We start from the raw sequence: 25,647 nt of genomic DNA, 5'->3' as shown, positions 1-25,647 counted from the left end.
CAGGGACACCAATACTCAATCAGTGTGAGTCAAGGTAACAACACCCGATGCTAAATTGGTGTGGGATAACAAAGGTCTGATGAATCAATACAAACACATCAGATACGAATACCTTATACCATATGAGAATGATAATTCATATATATATATATATATATATATATATATACCATTTAGATGTTTCAAATTCACTAAGAAGGTAACATTCTTAACACTCCTATGATATGTTTGTGACTATTCAAAACACAACTGAAATCAATAATACAAGCAGACTGCTTACCTTGAAACAACAACTCCTTCATATCAAGATAAATGAAGGAGAAACAATTACATCATATTTTATGAGAATTTTGGAATTAAAAGATAAAACTTTCAACTATTGGAATGTAGATCGGCAAGGAATTATCCTCAATAGCCCTTCAAGGGTTACCAACTTCTTGGGAATCCTTTATCCAATGAATCTGTGCACATCCCAACTACCAAAATTTGATAAAAGATAATTTCTACAGCAAGTCAAATTGTGATAATTTCCTACTTATCAATTGATGAGCTTAATGGGCTTTCTAATGAATGGTTCATAAGGCACAACACTTGGTGAAGGTTTTGCAAATGGGGTTGCAAGCAGAGTGAGGTTTAACCATGGAGGAAACTCCGTAGTTAAGCACGCTCAAGATGGAGTAGTAATGGGATGGGTGACCTCCTGGGAAGTCCCAGTGCCAATGAGTGTTAAGTGTTCCATTTATTATCATGAGAAATGGATTCATGTTGAATCACTACTCATGAAATATGGGTTAATGAGTTTGACTCAAGTACTACACAGTTAAATTCTGATAGCAATATCACTACCAAAATTTGATCAACTTAAAATGACTGCACTTGAGAAGAATCTAGATTAATTACGAGAGGGATCAGTCTAAATCAGGAGGGAGAAGTAGAAGCACTAAATATGTCCACAATTTGTCATATTTCTGATACATTTGTAACCAGTATAGAAAGTCTCTAAAACTTTGTGATGTAGTTATCCACTGACCCAGTTTGCCTTAGTTGTGCCAATTCTTTATAATTTAGTTATGGAACTTTGCCATAAAACTAATCTACCATCTTTTCTATAAACTCGGCATAAGTGTTTACTTGGTCATTCCGAAAGTAAGTATGCCATGATGCCACCATTTGTGTGCCACTCCCTTCAGATGGAGTGCTGCAAATTTAATTGCCTCATCTTTTGTCATGTCCCCATATTTATAATATTTTAATAATAAATAAATAGATAATAAAATACATAATACTAAATTATAATATTATTTATTATTATTTATCATAAATATAATCAGAAATTAGTAAGAATCAATATAATCATATCATATATGATGGTATGATTAAAATGATGAATATTAAAAAATAGAAAAAAATATGAACAATAATAATAATTTAATAAAATTAATTAGATAAGTTAAAGATCAACTTGACAAACATAATAAAATAAAATAAAAATAAATAAGAATACATTGAAATATATTAATATAAAACTATGTTATAGTGTTGGAACAACAAAACAAATAAGTTATATTTAAATAAATAACCATGTGACCAATGGTCATGACCTTTCTAAAGCCTCTTTCCAAACACTATTCATCAGGGTTAATCATAATGCAAATGAGGGGGAATATCAAATTCTAGAGGGCAAATAAACCCAACATACAACTACACGCATGTATAAAGGACCTTACTATTCAACGGAGATTGTATTAGACCATCAGAAGATGATAGGGCATGGACAACAGATCATTCCTGTATAATCATTGGAAGTATGGACACGACTCTTCATCATTCAAGAGTTAGACACAACGCTTCAGCATACAGGAGTCTATAAGGAATAACCGATCAAAAGTTTTTTAAGGGGAACGAATAGGGAAGGAACCATGGGTGAAAGCACATCAGAGCTGGACGGCATTGAAGAACTAGAGATATACAAGGTACATACACCACAAGCAAGGAAGTAGAAGCAAATTCCATCGAATTGCAAGGGGGAAACTGCAGATCGAGTGAACAAAATTCCATCTTTTCCGAGCCAGTAACGATGATAATGATTTACAATAGGGTTTATATCATTTGACATTAAACCAGTTTGTACAAGTAAAACAATATGGTAGCAGTAGACCAAATCAGATTCATTGATATAAGACTCACATCAAATGAGGAACCATCTAGAGCATTTAAAATGGTGAAGAGATGGTCATTATCGAAGGAAGGAAATTGCAACATACAGTGGCCAGAGGAAAAGTCAATGCAAATGATTACAAACAAGGCGAGCATTGTGGGATAACTATTATTTTGACAATATCAATCACGGGACAGACTCCAACATACTCGATGTGCAGAGCAAGGAGGAAATACTCAGAAGTCATATCCAAAGGAGAATACTGGCATAGCCACTGTGAACAAATAGTTAGCACATAAGGTTGACAAATCAATCCAAGCCAAACGTCATACCATCCAAGCACTAGTAGAAGGATACGAGTGTTACATAGGAGAAAATCGAGAGAAGCCTTCAAACACTTGAGTAGAGTGAGGAAGTAACAAAGAAATTACCCCCATCCTTGACAAGCTTCATCACAACAATCACTTGTATGTTGCATGCATAGAAGTATCTACAATCGAGGAAGAAGGAACAAGTTCATACCATATTATCTTAGAAGATAATATGAAAAGGAAAACATGCATTTAGAAGACATAAATCGAGGACCTTATATTGTTGTTATCAATACAAAACACCCGGTCGACATTGAATAATGATTTCAATGCATACATTGATAAAAAATGTGTAATAGGTGTCTACTAGATCAATCGTATCAAGAAGAATATTAGGGAATTGGAGAATAGGCGAACCCACAATACTCACAACTACCTTATCTTCTTCTTCTCAGCAACGTCTAGGCTTGGAGTAATAGAATGTAGTAATTAAACACTCAATAATCGAGCTAAAGTCTAGCATCCATGAAATAAGGAGATATAAGAAAATAGATTACAAGCATAAACTATATAGTGGCCGGACTGGTACTAACAACATACATTAAGTCAATGTAGCTTATAATCAAGGACGAGTCATTGAGATCAACAAGTAAAAACATTTAAAGAGAAACAATTGCATATATTCTATCCATTTTGCATCAGAATAATCAAATCTATTCTAGAAATACCTCTTCTAAACATGAGTCTCCAAACTAAGATGTATTAAGTCAAATGGACGTAAAAATGAGAAAGAGATATTCAGAACTCTTGTAGAGGATATTTAGTATTTACAAAGAAGAGAGTTTTACAATTGATAATCAGTTTAGAAGGGGGACATTACATCTTTTGGTATCAAGTTGAGCTGGAAGTAGGTATTGGCTTTCATTACCAATGCCTATGTTGATATTGATCTTGATCCATCAAATGGAGACAAATTCACCTTACTTAATTTTCTTTTGATATCATCATTGAAATACCCACGATTGTTGCCACCTAAATATCTCATTCTTAATTCCATGTAATCTTTGTATGATATGTCTAATTCCATATTTGCATTCCTCTAATCTTTTCATAGTTGTTCTTGCACTTCTTCAAAGGTTGGTTCTCTTCCTTCATGAGGCACCTCCATTCGTGGAGGGAAGGTTGGCATGGAAGGTCAAGAACGTGTTGAATGGGGATTTGCCTTTCCAGTAACTGAGTCGTTGCTATGACATTATCTTCACAAGATATTTTACCTTCAGCCAATTTCTATAATGTTTCTTCCATGAGTTGTTGAGTATCATTAATTTGTTTTTGATTCCTTGAAAACTCCCTCAGTAACGCCATGACTTCAGCAAGAGTGGGTTCATGTCAATCTCCCATTCTATCAACATAGTTGGACCATCTTTGTTTCCAACTATAAACTTTCATTCACTATCCACGAGCTAGTAGGATCACTAGCTTTGATACCATTGTAATGTTCCTCCTCGATGATTCTGAAGAACAACTCCTCTTACCTCTAATAAAGCTAGCTGAAAGTTAAATTCAATGTCATACAAGTAAAATTAATGCCGTAAAGGTAAAATTAATGTCGTATAGGTATGGCAAGAAACAGTGTTTGTATGGTGCAAGGGAGGAATATCCTAAGGTGGCAATGAGGGATTGTTTCTACAATGTACAGCAAGTAGTGTTTATGCGCCAAGCGAGGGAAAACAAGGTAAAGTGGAGAGACTAGTGGTCTTACGATGAAGATATGTCACCACTAGTTCGTACGATGATAAGTAACAGATGTATGGTATGCAATCAGACCGTACGATATGTGTAGGTTGGATGTCATACACATTTGTATGTTTCGTAATTCAAAATGCTTAAGACTTGTAAGTCGGGCAGTTGGATCAATCGTTCTACTTAGGTGTGAATGAATTACCAATGGTAGCCACCAATTAAGATAATATTAGAACACCAGTTGCATAAAGTATTTGCCAAGCAAAGAACAAACAATGATGTTTGCCAATTGTTACAAAGATAGTGCTCAAACTTAGCGGGCCCAAGCAAATGAATCAATATGCAGACTAGGGTAGGTTGGGAGTCCCATTGAAACTACCACAGGCTAAATAGGGAAGGTCTTTCACTTCTGAAATCATGAATACAGAATTCTAATATGAATTCACAATACAAAATAATAAATCAAGTTGCATGTCCAAACAAAACAGCCCGACGGACATATATACCCCATCGAGGCGAAAACTAAGTGTGGACACAAGACACGTCAAACACCTACGAAATAATTAAAATTAGAAATGGGTCCGAGATATACTAAATCAATCGATCCCATAAACAAAGTTTTTAATATCTTGTTCATTTTATGACAAGGACATTATAGATTGACCCCCATGTAGAGGATTTGATGAGCCACGGGTGTGGATTGGCTCAGAGTTGGTATCATCCATTGAGGGATGGAGATCTATCGTCTCCAAAAGACGGGAATAGAGGCTACAAGTATCTAAATAAGGTAATAATGAGAGATCATTTACGGGGGCACCTGTCAATTTTCCATTTTTACGATGTGTCAAACAGGGTTGGATACTTCTATATCACAAAGATCTCATGTAGGCATAGGGTTATAGGGTGATTATGGTGTCAGTTGCAACCACCTAGGTTACTTGTAGAGTCTGCACATCCATAGGGGTCTTGCAAAGGTTGGATGTAGTTGTGAGGTTGCAAACTCCTTTAGTGGTGTGTTTCTCCTTATGGTCAATCGATGAGAGAGTAGTTTGCTTTGGGACCCAAGTATTGGAAGAGTTAGCAATATAGCTTGGGTGGGTTCCACTGATGGGCTTCACCATTTCTAGCATGGCGAAGAGTTCAAATTTGAGTGATAGAAGTCTGATGATCACCATGGGCCTATCTTGATTTTTGTGGATTCCTCGTGTGTGTGAGATTTGGACAATGGGATGGCATATATACTTGTACAATTAATGGATTTATGACAAGTTGGCTTTCTAAGTTGTTCTCTATTGAGATGATCACTCTCGTGACACAAACAATTAAATTGCCCCACCATTTCCAACATAGTGGCCTAGTGATTGTGTCAGTTGGGCAGGAATTGTCATCTCCATTGGTGCAAATATTACAAAAGCTAGATTTTGATATCAAAGGCATCACACAAGTCTGCACTTGGGATCTAGGTGGAGCATTCACATAAATGGTTATGGATCAGGGAGTTGGGAGGAGTGATTTATTGCATTCTATTCTTAATGAAGATTGGTATATTGTTGAGCTCCTCCCACCTTGTGATATTAGAGGGGTGTGTACTTACATTTGGAGTGAGGTACTCAGTTGAGTAGTGAGCATTTCTTTTTATGATAGCAGCACATGGAAGGTTGTCCTAATTGAGTATACACATGAGAAATTGTGGATATTGGATATCCAATTGATTGGTATTTAGGTTCAAGTTGAGTTGTTTTATGATTCTTGGGTTAGAGATATTTACACCAGTGTAGCGCAGCGGTTAGACAAAGTATCAGCTTTCAGGCAAATCTAGGATCCAAGCATTTGGTTCTAGCTTATAGATGCAGGTTGCTTGGGGACAACCAATCTTTGGGAAGAAGGATTTGTTGATGTCGGTTTTGTACCACTACATAACATATAGCAATTGAACACTTGATATGGGATATCAAACACTCAATTCCTCTCTTGAAAAGTTAATACTCATGAAGACATGAGAAAAAACTCCAATGTTCCTTACACTTATGAATACTAACTCAGTTATCAATGTGATTTAATGGTAATCACGTAGGCAGCCTTACGTTATTCATTTGAGGATAAATTGGACTTTGGGATGATAGTGATGGTGATTTGGTGTGAATGCCAAATGATGTTTTCCTTACTTCTTTCCTGAAAACTCCAAATACTAAACTACTCACTGCTCTACTCCTACTCCTATGAATGGAAAGATTAGCAAATGGATGAGGATCGAATCTAATGAAAGCTAACCGTTGGCTCTACCTCCATAGATGCAATGATTCAAGGGAAAGGAACTAGTTTACCACACAAGGCTTCCCAACAAGCCACCAGGATGCTAGTGGCCTAGTTATAGATCCCTATCAAACATCCACTAATACTACCATGCAACTATCCATCTACTTTTCTCTCTACTTAACAACTTGAAATGAAATCTATTTTAACAACTTCAAAGAAAATCTTATTCTAACTATTGGAAGTAGAAACCATGCAAGTCACAACAATGATAAAGAGAGGCAATTTTGGTATTATCTTAGCAACAATTTTCTCTGATCCTTTACAAATGAGAGCAAATGGCCTTATATAAAGGCCAAAATTACAACTAACGGTAGGGATAAAGAGGCAAAACCAACGATCCAGATTGGATCCTAGAAACCCTAATTAGGGTTGCCACCCCATCAGCCAATTAGAAGACGCCACCTCATCAATGGACCAATGAAAAAAAAAGAAAAGTGGCAACCAATGAGAAGGCACCAAAATGGTAGCCAATCAAAATCAGACACCTATCCTACCCAAGAAGGAGAATTTTCCACTTGGGCTTACATCAAATGATCTTCTAATATAGTTCTACCCTTTTCTTTCATCTTTTTAGCCAAAGTGATGAACTTGGCTAGCTTGTCGTTGACTTCCTTCATGGGAGGGCAAGGTGTATGTTTTATCTTAAGCTCAGCTGAATTCATCTTGTTGCTTGCTGCTTGCAGTGTTTTCTCATGATCCTTCTCATATTCTTTCGCGTATCTGATAAAGGCATTAAGGGAGGCAAGGGTGCCCAAATGTTTCTTCTTGATGGCAACCTTCCCCAGTTCATCCAATCTCGATCCAAATTTTGTCTCATTGACATTCTCCTCTTGTCCACTTGAATTATCCCTTTGGTCTCTAGCCTCAAATATTTTCAAATCACTCCCTCCAAAATTGCTCTTCCTTGAAATTCACTCTTCCTTGAGATTCACTTTTCAATTTTCACCGCCTCTAAATCAAATAAAAGAGGTAGGACCCCATATAGAATTGCTTTTGATTTTGCATTGTCCTAAGTTGCAATTCTAAATTCTTGCTTATAATCCTAGCCCAATCAAATCTTCTCTTTCCATTTTCAATTTCATCAATAAAATAATACATCCAATTTTCGAATTGCATACCTTGAGCTAAGCCCATGATCCGACTAAGAAGCACAATGAGATCACCATACTCTGATTTGAAATCTGACTTAGTGAGCTTTGACGACTTGGTGACTCCCTTCTTGCCTTCGTGTAACCAATTTTGCTTTAGGTGAATAAAGAAAGCCTCCTGATTATCCTAAAATAACTTAGCTTCCTAATCCATCATTACCACAGTCATGATTTTATATTGGGGAATATTAAATGTTTCTTCAACCACTTGTCCGCCGATGTTGGCCAACATTCTCTTCCCTTCATCAAAAATTATGGACTTGGTAACAATATCAAACTAGGATGCACACTCCATTACCAATTTCGGACAAGGCAAGGTAGGAGGAAAGTCGTCGCGTGTACAATTCCACTCTTGTAGATCTTCTTTGCCATGGGGGATTGTCCTTCCTTCAATCTGTCCTTTAACTATATCATGTTCACTGTATCGATATTGGTATCACTTATCCACTTCACTTTCGAGAAGAAAGTGGTCTTAAGCATCATGTCTTCCTTGTCTTTTTTGGTATTCATTCCCTTTGGGTTCTTGCTTGCACTAACATGTACCATCCTAAACACTTATTTCTGCCCCTTCGTTCTAAATGATATAGACTACACTTATCAATCTCCAACCTTCTCTCTATCAATGGAATCTAACTTATTTCTGCCTAGCCAAGTCCTATCTCTACACTTATCAATCTCCAACCTTCAACCTAGGGGTGGGACTACCACTTATTTCTGCCTCTTCGTTACCTTAGGATGGACTACACTTATATCTCCCAACTTCAACCTAGGGTGGTCTAATTTATTTCTGCCTCTCCAAGTGTCCTATCATAAAATCTACACTTATCTCTCCAAACTTCAACCTATCAATGGAATGATGAAGTGGTGGATGATGAATGCAAGAAGAATATACGAGAAACGAACCAAGCAAGAACAAGGAATAGAATCTGCCTTTAAACCAATCTTCACCTCTAAAAATGAATAGAATTTACCTTAAATTTGCCTTGACCAATAATCGGGCCCTCTTCAAGTTCAAATCATATCTCAAAAATTTCAACCTTCTTGCAAATAATGATGCCCTAGCAAAAATCAGAACTTTGACTTCCTTCAAATTGCCCACATTTGCCAAAATCAAACCCTTGGATCACATAGCTTCTTCACCAACAAAATCGCCCAAATCTGGAAATTGAAACCGCAGCCTTTGGAAGAAAATCAGACCCTAAGAAAAATCGCCTAAGCAAGAAAATTTCAGATCTACTCCAAAATCTGACATATGGCAAAAATTCGCCCAAGATAGAAGAAGAAAAATGCCACCAAGCAAAGAAAAATCTACCCAAATTAATCGCCCAAGTTTGCAAGCTGCCCTTCTACAGAAAAATTGCTCAACACATGAGGAGGAGGAAGATGGAATGAGGAGATGAGAGAGGGGGAGCCTCTCTTATACCAAAATTTTCATGTCCCTCCAAGCTGGCTGACTTGCCCTGGAGGAAAGCAAAATTAAATTAGCATCTTTATTAAAAAAATTCATTTAAAAACATTTTATCAATTAAAATATCATTAAAATTGAATTTAGCAAGCTAAAATCAATTTTCAATTTCAAATTACCAGATTTTTTTTACATTTAAAAATCTCCTAAGCAATATTTCAACCAATTTAATGAGATTTTGCAATTTAATCCACTTTCAATTTTGCAATGCAATTTAATTTTTTAACCAAAATAAATCATTTTTCTAGCATTTAAAATTGATTTTCCAATTTTAATTTCACTATCAAAAATTTCTCTCTTCACCGAAAAATTCAAGATTTTCGAAAACAATTAAATCTAAAAAAAATCATTTTGAAAATGCTCAAGCTTATACAATTATTTCCAATTTCCAAAATCCGGTACGTCCAAAATTTTGCAATTTTATCCTGTCAAATATTGTTCTAACCATCGAAAAAAACGTTGCTTTTGAATTTTGTTTAGCCTAAGGATAAAATTACATGTTCCAAAAAATCAAGTTTCGCACCGGGTGAAAAAAAAAATCCAACCACATCCCTCCTAGCCCGAAGGTGTCCAAGGTGTAAAAATTTCAAATCGAAAACTTTTGGACAACTTTGAAAAATTTGCTAAGGCAATTGAAAAAATTCCAAAAAATTGCCAAGGCTTGCCCGAAAAGGAGGGTCCCCAAAAAATTTTGGGGCGATGGTGTGAAAACCTCACAACAGGATTGTCATGTCCTCTATTCCAGCCACTGAGTTTTGTTGCGCCATTAGCTCATTTTGCCTTGGTCTCATGGGCAAACCAAGTTTCTATAGAATCAAAGCAATTTTTGGCCTAGGTGATTCCAATTGCAAGCTAGTTAGGTTTGTTTCAGTGGGATTCCAGACACTTACTATTTTCAATAAGTCAACAGGCTTAGCATCCTTGGCATTTCAATGTTGGACTAGAAGTGTCTTGTCGAGATCTCTCTGACGAGCTATCACACATGCATATTCAAGTCCATCAGATAAGATATTTTAATGGCTGAAAATTTAACTAATTTAATATAAAGTGACTTTATAACTTAAGCTCATATTGTTAATGTCACCTTATTATCTATGGGCACTGTATTTTATTAAGTGAGGGAAAGGTATTAATGTAAAAAAAAGAAATAAAGAAACAGAAAGGGGAATGTATAGTCACCTATTTGTTATTAAAAAGGGAAGAGGTAGCTCATTTCCACCATACATGGTTTTGTGACTTGGATTTCACTTTATCTCTTGGAGAGTTAGTTTCAAAAGTTTCAGCTTTCAGCGAGAGGATAGAGACCCTCAAGCTTGGATAGTGGAAGGAATCCCATTGTTAGTTGGAGACATCATGCAGAGGTTTCACATTGTATTACAAGTTCATCTTTCTATTATCCAATCTTGTTGTAGTTACTGCATCTACAATTGGATTTCTTAATCATTTTACTGAAGAACTTCAATGAAACATTATTTTTAAAAACGTTTTTCTGCTGGAGATTTATTGCAATAATATTTGAGACTTCTTTATATCTGGTGATTTAATGGGGTTTTGCTAGTGAAATCTGAAAATCGTCGCATGAATTTATTTATTTAAAACTGAGATAGGTTAACAGAGTTTGAGAAAATATCGGGTTAAGTATATTACATTCACATATTGTATCGCTAAACCTTTTGTGCAGCAGCAGCTCCTTCTTGATGAAGATCAGCAGTATGGATCCCGAATAATTCTTAAGTTTTAGTTAATATGTTCTGATTAAAATGCTTAAGGATACCCTGAACCTCCAGCTTCAAAACAGTTTACAATAGTTTTCTTACTGTTTTTGATCATTTGTAAATTGCTTAAATAAAATCAAATAGCTTGAAAGTGTAGGCTTGCTGAGAACTTGAAATAATGTGAATTTAAGTAATCCATTTACAGCGTTATTTTTATTTTATGACGCAATGTGGATGCACAAATCTTTAATAGGGGAGTTCCTCGTATGAGGAAAATTGGTATTATCCTAAAAGTTATCAATAGGATTGCTTCCCTGGTTCATTTTTTCTGATCTATAAGTTAGAAGATCTTATTATACCAGCCCTAAATGATGTCGGATGGGATAAAGAGGAAATGCTTCCATGAGTTTAAAATGCAGGGATACTAGGGCAATTAGGGAAGTGGATGGGATTGCAGGAGGGCTCCTAGATTTTTTGAATAATTCAGCAATTAAAAAGCCTTTACTAGGAGTCTCTTAAGTTGGTGAGGAGACTGGCTTGCACAGGAAAGAAGGCATAAATAGTGAATACTTACACTTTTACCTTTCATAACAGTAAGTTCAACTTGTTGTGTGTTCAGGCCTCCCTCAATTGTTGTCGGCAAAAATTTGTTAAGCCATTGAGGATCATGTGTGTGGTGAAAAGTGTTAATGCTAATTATGTTGTTGGTAGTTAGTATGACCAAGGAGTAGGTAGTGTTGAAGATGGTAGCTGCGATAGAGATCTTTATCTCTGGAAATATGAACGTTATTACCATTATTGTCATCTTCAGCTGAAAAGGACACTTAAAGTTTAAATTTGTAATATTATAAATATAAATGACATGTGTCATTCACATGCATTGAGGCATGAATATTCAAAGAGTCATATTTAATTATAGGAGTTATGAGAAACTCAAGAGACCTTCGGTTAGAATATGAAGAGTCTCTTCTATTGTTATATATTCGCATCATGCAATAAGCATTGTACACTTAAATTTTTATCATCAATAAAGATATATTTTTGTTCTGTGGCTGAGTTTTTCCCTTTATTCTCGAAGGGTTTTCCCAGGACATTTCTGGTGTTCTTTGTTTCAGTTTTTCTCTTTCTATTTGCTGGTTATTATCTTTGATTTCTGGACTAAAGTTTCAACATGGTATCAGAGCATGGTTGGATTTCAGGATACCTACCTTTGCCTTAGTTCTCTAAGGATTTTATTTTGCCTATACAATGTTTTTTTAAAGGGATTTATGTGTGAAGTGTTGTATGATCATCCATATTGATTAACGTTTACTTGTTTATGTGAAAAGAGCCATGTTAATTCTGTCAAAATTCCATCCATGGATATGTTGTTGATCCTAGCGTGAGCTCATCTTGATATTGAAATTAAATTTGTCCTATCTTCAATCAGATAGGATGGAGCAATTAGATCTGCTATTTTTTTACATGTTTTTAGCATGATAGTATTTGGGATTCGAGAGCTAGCCTTTTCTCCTAGCGCTTCAGGATCGACCAAGAGCTGACAGGGGGATTTAAGTCGAGCTACTTTATTTATATTCTGTCGGAATCTACCACCAATAGAAACCAATAAAGTTGTGTTCTATCACTTCCCACCTTGTGTTAGATTTACGTTTGTGAAGGGGCCAGCGAGCAAATGGATTCCATGAAGATAATTCTATTGTAGTTTTTGTTCCAAGATTGGTATATCAGATTGGGTGTGGGTGCGAATTAGATCCGATGGAGTGGATTCCATTGCAACACCTGGATGTGCGGGGGTTCAAGCCCAAGCACAAGCAGCACCAGCAATTGCCTTAATGTGGGGCATTTCATCATATAACTGACGATTATAACCATGAAGTCATCTTCTTCATTCGCACAGTTATAAGATATCAAAGCAAAACTTATCAAATTGCCATAATCTAATGAAGAAACTGCAAATGCGATCTAGATGTGATTGCATGTAATAAAGTCATTTCAAGACAGTGCGGGAAGCCCAAGAACAGAAGATCACTCTCATAACTCATAGTGTCAAAGACGACATCTTGTAGTCGAATTCAGATTAATCCTTTGAAGTCGAAAAAATTCTATTTCAGCGTCGACTACACTGAACGACTGGAGTCATCTTACCACAGTAGTAGCATAACCATATAATGAGAAGGGCTCTCAGTTCGAATTTGTTTATGTTGTAATTTTGCAAGTGATCTTGTCATTATCAATGGTGACTGTGAAATGAATGAAATCAAGATTTATGTCCTCGTCCATTAAAGAAAGATTCGAAATGAAACGTCATCGAGATTTAAGACCTGAAACGTCATCAAGATTTACCTACTGACATGAGGAAGTTTATTAAAGGTTATCAAAGTGTAAGATCATAATCCCGTCACCGCTCGCATCAGGTATTTTTTTTATTTTTTTCAAGCTTTGAAGGTATTGGTGGAGAAGCGTTATTTACTTTCATAGAGTGACTCTTTAATAATGTTCATCCTGCATTTTATTTTTATTTCATAACCGACAAAATTGTTGTGTCGGGAGTGACTGATGCTCCATCATGAAGTAGTAATATATTTTGACATGAGAGTGGGTATTATGTCAAACTGGCAAAGAATAAGGAATTATAATGTTGTTGGAGTCATTAGTTGGTGTTTGGCAATCTTCTTGAAAGATGGGGAACAAATTGACAGAGAGGTAATTGTATTCCAAGTATTGTGATTTTTTTTTTTTTGTTGAGAAAGCAGCATATACTTAATGAGTATTGTTTGGCTCTATGGGAGTTCAATAGTTTTATATGGCTGATTTAAGGATGCAACATAGACGAAGATATTATTAAAAATATATTATTGCATTCAGATACAAAGCTCAGGGAGCTTGTGCTTCAGAGGGAGGCTCCATAGTTAAGAGGGAGTGTTTATGAAATCCCCTTTACTCTCATGGTATTCGTAAAATTTGAGACTTAAATGGAATAAAGTCTTGTTTTATGCATATTTCTATTCGTGTGTGAATAAATGAGATTGTAAGATCAGCTATGATAACTCTTTCACTATGCCATAGTGAACATCATGTAGAGAGAGTTCATGATGTCATCACGTTGAGAGATTCTGTGATGGGAGTTGAATGTCATGTTGAGAGATTCCATGACAGTTCATGTTGAGAGAGTCCGTGAACAAAGGCTTAGCTGTGAGTCTTGCAAATCTTTTCATGTTGAGTGATTCCATGAATGTGATTAATTGTTACAGGTTTTCATATTGAGTGATTCCATAAATATGATTGCTTGTTTCATGTTTTCATAGGATATATACCATTAACATTTTGGTTGTAGTCTTGTGTGATTGTTCAACTAAAGATCTCTCTCTGGCTAAGAGGGAGTGTTGAAAATGGTAGCTGTGATAGAGATCTTTATCTCTGGAAATATGAACGTTATTACCATTATTGTCATCTTCAGCTGAAAAGGACACTTAAAGTTTAAATTTGTAATATTATAAATGTAAATGACATGTGTCATTCACATGCATTGAGACATGAATATTCGAAGAGTCATTTAATTAGAGGAGTTTTGAGAAACTCAAGAGACCTTCAGTTAGAATATGAAGAGTCTCTTCTATTGTTATATATTCGCATCATGCAATAAGCATTGTACACTTAAATTTTTATCATCAATAAAGATATATTTTTGTTCTATGGCTGGGTTTTTCCCTTCATTCTCGAAGGGTTTTCCCAAGATATTTCTGGTGTTCTTTGTTTCAGTTTTTCTCTTTCTATTTGCTGGTTATTATCTTTGATTTCTGGGCTAAGTTTCAACAGGTAGTTGGGTCGCAACGATTCATGCCATATGCCCTTGGAAACTACACATCCCCTTGGATGGAAGAAGGCAGCAATGTTATGTTCTATCATTCTTGCTTGTGACCTTGTGAATGTAATCCGTTGCTGAGATTAATGAAATCCATAATAGTTCTTTGATAATGTTTTGCAATTATTCTTTAAGATATATCTGTAGTATGCGTTAATTCTTGTTACCCAAAAGCAGTAAACATTTAGCATTGTTGTTGATTGAATCTGGGAAGCAACGAAGGTCATGGAATATGTTAAATAAATGGGACTTCCTGTCAACAAAAATATCATCACCAACAACAAAGGAGTTATAGAGCTCTTCAAAAGGGAACATGCCCTAACCACGAACTTCCACATTTTGTTTCAGGTTCGTACAAAGGGAAGCTAAATGGGCAGAAGCTGCCAAAGATACTGTGTGAGGCACGTTGAACGTAGGCCCCACCGCGAACAGGTTATTGCCTTCCCCATTTGTTAGCGCAAGCATCCCTTGCTCAAATGAATCAAAGGGAGGAAATTGAGTGGGAACAATGCCACCAACAACTCTTGCATTATTTTGCTGAGAATATTTGGAGGAAGAAGAACGCGATGGAACCCGGTGAAGGACAAACCCATGAACTATAAACCCTCGAGAAGGGAGAATAAAGGACAATGTAAATGTTTAATAACAAGGTCACAAAGTTGACCCACGTTGTATGGAGATATGAATAAATAAAAATGTTCTATTTATACATGATGTATTGTTAGCGAATTTATGCCTAATTTATTAAATAAAGATAGGAATAAAGACAAATCGGATGCCTTGGAAACTACACATGAAGCGCTAATTCTCGCACAAGTAGAACACCAACAGAGGTTAAGGCAACTTGCCAAAGGACAACCAGCGGAAGGGTTGCCCAAAGGGGACCACAAAGGTGTCATGGAAGGTGACTACGGGGTTGTTGCAAGCGGTGCAGCAACCCAAGGGGAATGCCACGGTTGATTAGAACACTAACGGGTAAGAAGTAGTGAGGAGTTACTTGAAGAAACATGGCAAAGGCTAAACTTGATAGGGAAAACGCGAGAGCAGTTCATAAACCTATCTCGCACAACACGGACAAAGGAAACTCGAGGTCGGAGTGGCCGAAGGGAAGGGGGAGAGGAAGAGAGGGTAGCCGAGGACACCAGGGCTAGAAGTATCGGAGGGACATCGCACGGTGCTCAAAGCAACTCGTCGAGATCCAACCCAACCAGTTCAGGAACACAACCAAGGGGAGGAAACAACCCATTGGGCTCCAATAAAATTGGTTCACGATAAACAACCGGAGGAAACATATCTTAAAAACAAAAACTACCGAAGTTCACTAGTAACAAAAAAGAGAATCTCGTGAAACATTGTTGAACCTGCAAAACTATCTGGATGGAAAACGGAGTTTCAGATAAAGATGAGTGGGTCCAACAGTTCCCAGTGACCCTTCAAGGAGTGGTCATGGATTGTTACTCCGACATGGACAAGGCAAAGATAAGTTCATGGGACGATCTACAGAAGGAATTCCAAGTGGATTTTAGACTACTTCGGGATGACAATGAAGTGGTTGCAGAAATATACAGCTCGAAGCAAGGGAAGAAAGAGACTTGTAAGAGCCTATAATCGAAGGCTTAAGGAATTGTTGGGCAAGCTGACAACTCATCCGGTCAAAAAACTAAAGAAAAGATGGTTCGTTGCGGGATTAAATGCCTCCCTTAGGAAGAAAATGAAAATAGTGCTGCCTATGTCGTACGCACACACTTACGATAGGGCCATGAATCTAGAAAGTGAAGATAAGGCATCAAATAAGAAGAAGAAAGGTCCTCATCCGAAAGCGATGAATCATCGGACGAAAGCCACAGCGAGGATGAATCCAATAAGAAGGTGCAAGCCCTCCAAAAAGACATGGAAAGGATGATGAAAGAGTTTAAAACAATGAAGGGGTACAGGGTACAAGGAGATGAAGGAGAGATGTGGTGCACAAAGTGCAAGGAGAGAAGCCACACAAAGGGGTCATGCCCAAAGAAAGCATTTTGCGACATCTTCCAAGTGATGGGTCATTCCACTAAGGAATGCTCATACAATATGAAGACGAGAAGCCAATAGGTGCTTTCCACCTAGGAGCAACCATCTACCTCAGAGACAATCAACCCTAACCAACAAATAAATAATAATGCATCATCCAACAGATTATGAAACAACAGGCACAAAGGGAGAGGAGGTAACAATAACACAAGCCAAATACAATACGATTCGAAGGGACAAACGATGATATTCAGCAAGTGGTAAACATCAATCACGTTGCATACAGGGTATTCAGCATATAAGCTGGTAATGACTGTGCCTATGCTAGTATACATATCTTGATTAAATCTATCTTAAAATTTGCCAAGAGATATCAATCTGTAATTATTTTATTACTTTGAAATTATTTAAGAATTCTTTTAATTCTTTTACATGGTTCCTTATTTAAATTTGAAGAGCTATTTTTATTTACTTCAGAATAATTTCTAGATTATTTTATTTTTTATTTTTTACTAATTTTTTATTTGAAAAAACTATTTTTATTTACTTAATAGTTAGTTTAAACTTTATATAATTCAGAATTTTTTATTTTACTTTGGAACTATTTGAGAATTGTTTTGTTTAACATTTTTACTTTTTTTTTTTTTTTATTGTAAGAGCTAGCTTTATTAAGAGTTATTTAATTTCATTTACTTAAGTGCTATTTAATTTTAATTATTTTATTTTATTGTATTGTTTAATTTGAAAAGTGGACAATATTATATATTTATATGTTTTTAAAAGTTTAATTTTATATCTATCCTTTTTTTTTTATGTAAGTTGTGTTTTGGTTTTTATGTATGCAGTAACAACAGGAGAATCTCCCGTGCCACTGTGAACACCTCGGCTAACTACAGAATTCTTTTATTTTATTAAGTTTATAGACATATTAAAAACTTATATTCTTATGCTCCTGCATACCCTCATATCCTACTTCTGAAAAATTCTATCCCCACTGAAGACATCTCCTGTCTCCATCTAACTACTCATAAATTCCAACATTAGTAGATGTCAGTGTCTCAAAGAAATCTCAAGTTCAATTCAACGAACAAGTGGACCAACTAAATTGGATCAATAAAAAATAAAAATAAAAATAACAAATCCACTGTAACTACACTCCGTGATAATTCATAAAACTTAGGTAATTACAAAAACTTTCACTCTGTGGGCACATAAACTGATGTAATAGAAACATCAGAAAAAATGACTTGAAATAAAGAGCTAATACCAATTGTTAAGCCGTTCAACCAGAGTACGTTGAAATTCAGCACAAAATTACCACTATAACCAGCAAAAACAATTTATCCAGCTGGGCAACTGCATCCACAAGAAGTGAAATCTCCTGCATCTGTAAAAAAGCAGACAAAAAGAAGAAAATTGAGGCACATATTTAAAGTATGTTTTTTGTCAGGTTAGTGCCATGAGGCTCTTTCAGGCATAATTTGAAAATAACTCCATTGAGGTTGGTAAATAGAAAAGAAAATAGAACTGGAATTAACAGACATACCTGTGGGGCAGCTTCATAAATAGCATTGATCACATTCAACAGAAAGCGCCGTTCCTCATCTAAAAGCTCTTTGAACTTTAGATCTAAACTCTTTACATTCTGCATAGCTTTTGTTAAATCGCTGCTTAGACTATCATTTTCTATTTTCATCCACGGGATATCAGTTTCACCATTTTCTTTATCATCCTTGACAGTCTCAGATTGTGTACTAAAAAGTAATGTTCTCACTTTTTTAAGGATGTCAACTCCAAAGTATTCTACATCTGCTGCTGAGATAACCAATCCACTTGCACCTGCTTTTCTCAACCTGGAAATTAAGCCAACCTCAGTGCTCAACTTAATTGAGTCGAGCATGACAAATACTGGTATGGTAATGACTTGACAAACACTATCAACCAATATATCTGCATCCTCTTTGTTCTCGATGACGAGCACTATGAAATCAGCACCATCAGTAGTGCTTGCACTCTGAGCAGACTTAGCACTTCTTACAGTTCTAGCCACCAATGGAAGAAATGTAGAATCTAATCCAGCACTCTGCATCATTTTCTTTGCAATGATAGCAGGCAGCCCTGAAGTGAAGAACATGGGATAAGTTATAGAATCTAGAAGAGATATTCTCATTTCACATTCAAATTAAAGAGGTTTTAAATATTTTAGGAGTTGTCACTTGCCAATCATCAAAGTGCTTCCAATATTTCATTTAAATGAGATATAGTCATGTAGACACTTAACAGTTAGGAAAAATATTCAACCTCACCTGTTAAAACGCACTATATAAAGCTAGTATTGACTCAAATTAAATTTGGCACATTTGAAAGCAGATAAATATAAAATCTGCAATAAAAAACGTCATTTGAAGAGCCACTAATTTATTATAATTCATATATGTACTATAATGTTAAAAATAGGTTCCTAGAATTTAGCAGTTTGAGGAAGAACTAAATTGGCAGGGTGAAATTTTTCTACCAGTTATTTCCTTCAGCATAGATCTTGAACCTCCAAGAACATAACAATTTAAGGAAGCTATTAGCAACACTCCCAAGCAGAAACCACTTGCCTAGATGTTGGTATTGATCCACCACGGGTGAAAGTGAAATCCTCAAAAGTCTGTTAAGATTTCTACAATTTACATTTCTCACCAACACAATTCTTGTCCACTCTTTACTTTTATGCAATACAAAATGAATTTGTAAACTTGTTAATGTTCTCTATACCTAATAACTGGTTGACACTGTTGTGATTGGTCACAAAAAGTGACATGAACTAAAGAGGATGTGTTCAAAGAAAGTCTTGTAGATTTTTTACTAAAATAATTCTGAATTCTAAATTCAAATTCTCTCAAAAAACAAAAAATAATAAATATGAGAACTCTAATAAAGTAGAATGGAAAACTGATGAAATAAAACACTATCCAATCCTACAAGTGTTTTAAGGGAGCACGTTCCCTGGATCAGAATGATGTCCCAAACATCCTGGGTCTTGCAAGGACTTAAAGAGTTTGTTTCCTGTATGGGTCTATCCTAGTTTGTCCCACCTGTTTTGAAGTTTTTGCAGTTGTATATATGTATGTATGTATGTATATGATGCTCTCAGCAACAATATTAAGATTTAACTTATATTTCAGTACTGAAAGATGATGCAAATACAACAAATCTATGAATGCTCAGTCAATAATATATCCACGGTGCAAATTAATGGCATCAAACAATGATAACAATGAGTTGCCTATAAATATTGCTGCCCAGATCTCAGGTTCAGACCTGGTTCAGCTCCCAATAGACACGTATAGCAAATGTTGGATAGCTACGGTCCAGTACAGCACCCTTTATGCCCTTGTTATGCTGATCTGTTGCAGACTGTAATGCCCCTGTTTGAATGTGTTTCAGACTTGTGAGGCCTTTGTGAATTCTTCTTGACTGATGTAGTTCAATCCTGGTCCATCTTGGACTTGTACGGCATGTATTAACTCTCCCAACTGCTGTAAATATCTCCAGCAACAGAAGCTCGATCACAGCAGATAATCACGAACACAATATCATTCAAACCCTTTCCTGGGAACTCAATACTGGAAAATGAAGTAATAGATATCTCAAGAAATATGATTTACGTTGAAAACTCCCAGCAATCCTTCCAACTGTATCTTTCAATAGCGGTGAAAATGACATTTATGAGGGATTTCATCTTCACAAACCCTTGAAGAAGAATTTCTCAAATATTTCATAAATTTTCTATTCAGTCCAATGTGCTGAAAGAGAGCTCTTCAATCTCTTTTACAATGCTCTCATGATAGCTCATTAACTCACCTTACCAATGTCAGATAAAAAAAATACTTTTTGCCTTTTCCTATTTTGGGGGGATTTTGCTTTTCCCCTATTTTATTTCAATTGTTTTTTCTTTAACATTTCGCATGTCATTTAAAATAATTTCCCTTCAACTTAAGTCTCCAAACATTTTGTCTCCAATGTAGTATTAAATATAGGGGCTTGAAATATCTCCCACTTTGTTGTAGACCAGCATTTATAAAGATAAATATTTATGGCCCAAAACTGTACCCAGACACCTCAGAATGCTCTGCAACTAAAACTGTCTGGGTCTAATAGTCTCAAAGTCCCTCAAGTGTCTTGGTTAGCCTATGGAACCATGGGGAAACAAGCTAACAACAACATCATACCATAAGTGCTAGAAAGGGGGCATATCACATTCCCTTTATCCCCCTTTTATATTAGAGTTAAATCTCTCTATTTTTGTTTCTCTAACTTCCGTAGATTTACTTGTTTTTCTAATGGTCACTCTTCTTCTATGTTTCCATATTCTCTCTCTGTTCAATATAAAAACTCTCTCTCTCTCTCTCTCTCCCCCTCCCCCCGGAGTGTTTCTATTTCTTTCTCTTTGTTCGTTGCAGAAACATTCTTGTGTATACTTGTATATATAGATCATTTATGATCTCTGTTTAATAACACATTCATTATTTTGCCATAATATGGTATCAAAGCTATTTTTTTCGAAAAATAATAATATCATTATGGAAATTTTCTGAGTTGTTTTTTGAAATAGGTCATGAAAATCTTTAATTTCTACATGAAACTTTTAGACTCATAAGATTTTCAACATCCTTTGTCTGGGTGTGTTCAAAAAATTTGTTTGTAAGGGTATTTTCTAAAATCCGTCTAGGGTTTCTGTATATTTTTTTCTTCTAGGCAGCTTTTCTTCTGCAGCTCATGCGTCATTTGCCTTTCCCCTACCTACGTGACCAGCTTCCTCTAGAAATTTACTACTTTTTTGGCGTTTTTGACCTGCATTTGACATTTTTTGGTGAGTTTTTTTCTGCAATTTCGTGGCCTTCTTTTGGGCATTTTTGACCCGTTTTTTTCTGCACATCTTCTACAAAGGGCGGCGTCTAGGGTGTTTTAAACCCTCTGTCTCTAATTTTTGTCCAACACTTTCATTTTCCACCACTTCTTTACAGTCAAATCTGCCAGTTTTTGGGTCTTTCAAAAATGGCTAGGGTTTCCTGCAAAACTCTCAGATTGTTTGTCGTTTTGAAAAAAAAATTGCAGATTTTTGGTGGGTTTTTGCAGATCTTAACTAGGTCAGACTCCTTTTTTGGGTGCATCGTTTTTCCTACCTCAATTTTTTAGCCAACAGTTCCAAAATCTAATTTCAGATTCTTTCTGTGATTTTTGAGCTCTCTTCTGTGTCTCATTTCATTTTTTATGGGTCTTCCATCAATTCGCCTTGAAGTTCGTGTATTTTCAGATTTTTGTGTGTTTTTGCATCAAAACGTGTTATGGCATCTCTCACCAATCTTCTCTTAGAAGGCAGTCAGTGATTCAACGAAAAGAACTACAACACCTGGAAGCATAGAATGATGATGATTTTCGAGTACCGTCACCTTGAGGCCCTTGTTCTAGGTACTAACACTCATCCTACCACAAACCAATATTGCAGAATATACAGAGCAAATTCCCTTGCAATTTTTTTGTTTTGTAGTTAGACTGACCATTAAGGGAGGGTATTAGAGTTAAATCTCTCTATATTTGTTTCTCTCTCTTCCGTAAATTTACTTCTATTTCTAATGGTCATTGTTCTTCTATGTTTCCATATTCTCTCTTTGTTCAATGTGGAAACTCTCTCTTCGAAATGTTTCTATTTATTTCTCTTTGTTCGTTATAGAAACATTCTTATGTATACTTGTACATATAGATCATTTATGATCTATGTTTAATAACACATTCATTATTTTACCATAATACTTTATTCTCAAGTTTTGGGGCATCCCTCTTTTTCTATCTTTTCTAGGACTTCCTAGCCATCCCTTGCATGTTTCAAAATGCCTTGGCCATCCCAAAAACTTTTGGCACCCCGCACATCAAAGGCATCAATATAGAAAAACAGTTATAATCCTAAAGGGGGCTCATAAAGGCTGCCCAACTCAAATAAGATTTTAGAAACCATGTCCATTATTGTTTTGCGTGTACCAAAAGGAGGAAAAGGGAAAAGTAAACCAAAAAAAGAGAAGAAAAGGATCATATTCCGAGATATCAATCAAATTCCGACTTTGATATTTGAACTCATTGCTCAATGAGATTATTACTATGCATGAAGCAGCATTCCTCTTTTTGGCATTTATCAATGTAAATGCCACAACAAAGATCAATTAGTGCAAGAATACACATAACTTCCATACTATGGTGTCCAAACAAGGTGTTCAAGATTCAAAACAAGAAACTTTTTTTGAAGTACCGATCAGGCTTGAAATCACATCCAACCAAATGTGGATTTTCTGCAGATCTCTTTGATTGCAGCAGCCTACAGATTTGAAGCAAAGACCGAGTTCAAGACAAGGTAGGTGAATCCAAAGATGAAATATGGACAAGGTTCTGAAGCCTTGAGGGAGCCTACTTGTAGATTGGTTTCCAAGCACCCTAACACAATATTTCATCATCCTCCATTAGGGTTAGGGAAAGTCTAATATATATGTTGTAGCATTTATATCTATTAATAATAGTGAAATCACAAATTTATATATATATACTCATAGCCCCTTAAGAGGATAGGTTAGTTTTGTGTAGGGAGAGGGGGGTAAATCATCACATGTTAGGTGAATCCCAAGATGGGAAATGATTAGGGTTGAAACATTTTAAAAACAAATTGTTTGTATTAACAATACACACTCTTAAATAGAGTTTACAAATGCTATTAATAGCATGAATCAAAATACAAAGTTTTCTGAATAAAGACGGTACATGTCTTCTACTTACAAATCATTCAAAACATTTTGTTATTGATAAGTAGGAGACATTTTCCACGACAACTCAAATTTTGACATTGCTATCAATATTCAACTATATCGTTTTTTGAGTCAAACTCAATGACCCATGTTCCATGAGTAATGGTTCACATAAACCCATCTCTCATGAGAATGAAGGAAACACTAAGCACTCAGTGCATCTAGGTGATGCTCACAAAGGTGAAACACCAAAATTTCCCGAGAGTTCACCCATCCCAATACTACTCCAGCTCGAGCACACTTAACTACAAAGTTTCCTCCATGGTTAAATCAAAATGCAAAATTGTCTAAATAAAGATAGTACATATCTTCTAGTTACAATTCTTCAAAACATTTTGTTATTGATAAGTATGCGACATTTTCCATAGTAAGTCAAATTTTAATATTGCTATCAATATTTAACTATATAGTTTTTTGAGTCAAACTGAGTGACCCATGTTTAATGAGTAGTGGTTCACACCCATCTCTCATTACAATGAAGGAAACACTTAGCACTCAATGCATCTAGGTGATGCTCACAGAGGTGAAGCACCAAGACTTCCCGAGAGATCACCCATCCCAATACTACACTAGCTTGAGTATGCTTAACTACAAAGTTTCCTCCATGGTCAAACCCACTCTACTTGCAATATCGCACTTTGACTTACTGCCGGAAATGTCTCTTACTTATCAATTAATGAGATTAAGGGGCTTTTTGATGAATGGTTCATAAGGCACAACACTATTTGAAGCTTTTGCAAATGAGATTGCAAGTAGAGTGAGTTTAAACATGGAGAAAACTTTGTAGTTAAGCACGTTCAAGCTGGAGTAGTACTTGGATGGGTGACCTCTCGAGAAGACCCGATGCTTCACCTTTGTGATCATCACCTAGATGCAATGAGTGCTAGGTATTTTATTCATTCTCGTAAGAGATGGGTCATGTAAACCACTACTCATGAAACATGGGTCAATGACTTAAACTCAAAAAACTACACACTTGATACTAGATAGCAATATCACAATTCTTTATTGCTGAGACCCTTCCTAGATCTACAAAATGTCAATGATGAAGAGTAGCCTAAAAAAACAAAGAAATTTGTCCCCTTCTTCAAAATCATCTACAACAAGAGAGAAGAGCCTACCAATGACTCTGCGACTGAGATGAGGTTGTCATGAACCCTCCCAAAATCAACAAAACCACTAACCAGAAATCATCATCCAACCTGATGTTGGATAATTGAATTGTCCTTCCCTAAAAACAAAGATACACAATAAGAGCAGTTGTCAAGATTTTGAGGAGAAATCGGCAAATCCTCCAAATTATTGCAAATGAACCGGATGCCCCAAAACAAGCTACAAGATACCATGATTTGAAGATAACAAAGCATCATTTTTCCCAAATAAATGTGGTAAAAACCCTAAAATAGCAACATCTAATGGAAAATCCCATTTAAACTTCACGAATTATTGAAACCAAAAACAATTTTTGAGGAAAAAATCGACCAAAACCAAACACGATTTTCAAGGTAAACAATCAATCACCAAACTAGATATTTTTGGTGAAAAAAGATCAAAACCAAACAGACATGGATTAGCATGCAAAACATCATTTTTAAGGAAAAATAATAAAACTCAACAAAACATCATTTTTAAGGAAAAACAATAAAACCCAACAGAGACCAAAGAGCCCTCTCAAACTATTGAAACCCTAACTAGGATATACAAAAGCAAAATCTTAATGTCTTAGGTAACAATTATAAACCCTCCAAATAATTTTTAAGGAGAAGAAATATGAAAAACCCAAAAATAATTGTTTTAAGGGATAAACATTGTAAACCCCAGAAACCCACGACTTGAAATCCAATTTTCAAATTTAGGGTTTTATACCAAAACAAAAACTATTGCAAAACCTAATTTTTTTGAAAAAAAGAACTTAAAACTCTACTAAAAGATATTTGAAGAGAAAATTTATAAAAACTCACCGAATAATTTTTGAGGAAAAACTTACTGAAACACACAAAATATTTTTTATGGAAAAATATTAAAACCCAACGTATGATTTTTTAGGAAAAAAATTACTAAAATCTCCCACAATGGAGTA

The 25,647-nt window shown here is 35.7% G+C and overlaps 1 protein-coding gene across 1 annotated transcript in view; it reads right to left on the bottom strand.

Annotated features, from left to right (window-relative positions):
• The window catches only part of FZL (FZO-like protein), a 171,484-nt gene that overhangs the window by 136,165 nt on the left and 9,672 nt on the right, over positions 1 to 25,647 (bottom strand). The window contains exons 2-3 of the mRNA XM_089797582.1: positions 18,275 to 18,846; positions 18,047 to 18,115 (exon numbers count right to left, since the gene is read on the bottom strand). Of these exons, the coding sequence (XP_089653708.1) occupies positions 18,047 to 18,115; positions 18,275 to 18,846 (641 nt within the window). The remainder of the gene's footprint in view (positions 1 to 18,046; positions 18,116 to 18,274; positions 18,847 to 25,647) is intronic.

The sequence above is a fragment of the Cupressus sempervirens genome, chromosome 8 (assembly GCF_028749045.1).
Source record: "Cupressus sempervirens isolate cs-2001-9-10 chromosome 8, ASM2874904v1, whole genome shotgun sequence".
In the NCBI taxonomy this organism is placed as follows: Eukaryota; Viridiplantae; Streptophyta; class Pinopsida; order Cupressales; family Cupressaceae; genus Cupressus; species Cupressus sempervirens.
Note: the sequence above shows the minus strand (reverse complement) of the source record. Positions and strands in the feature narration are given on the sequence as shown.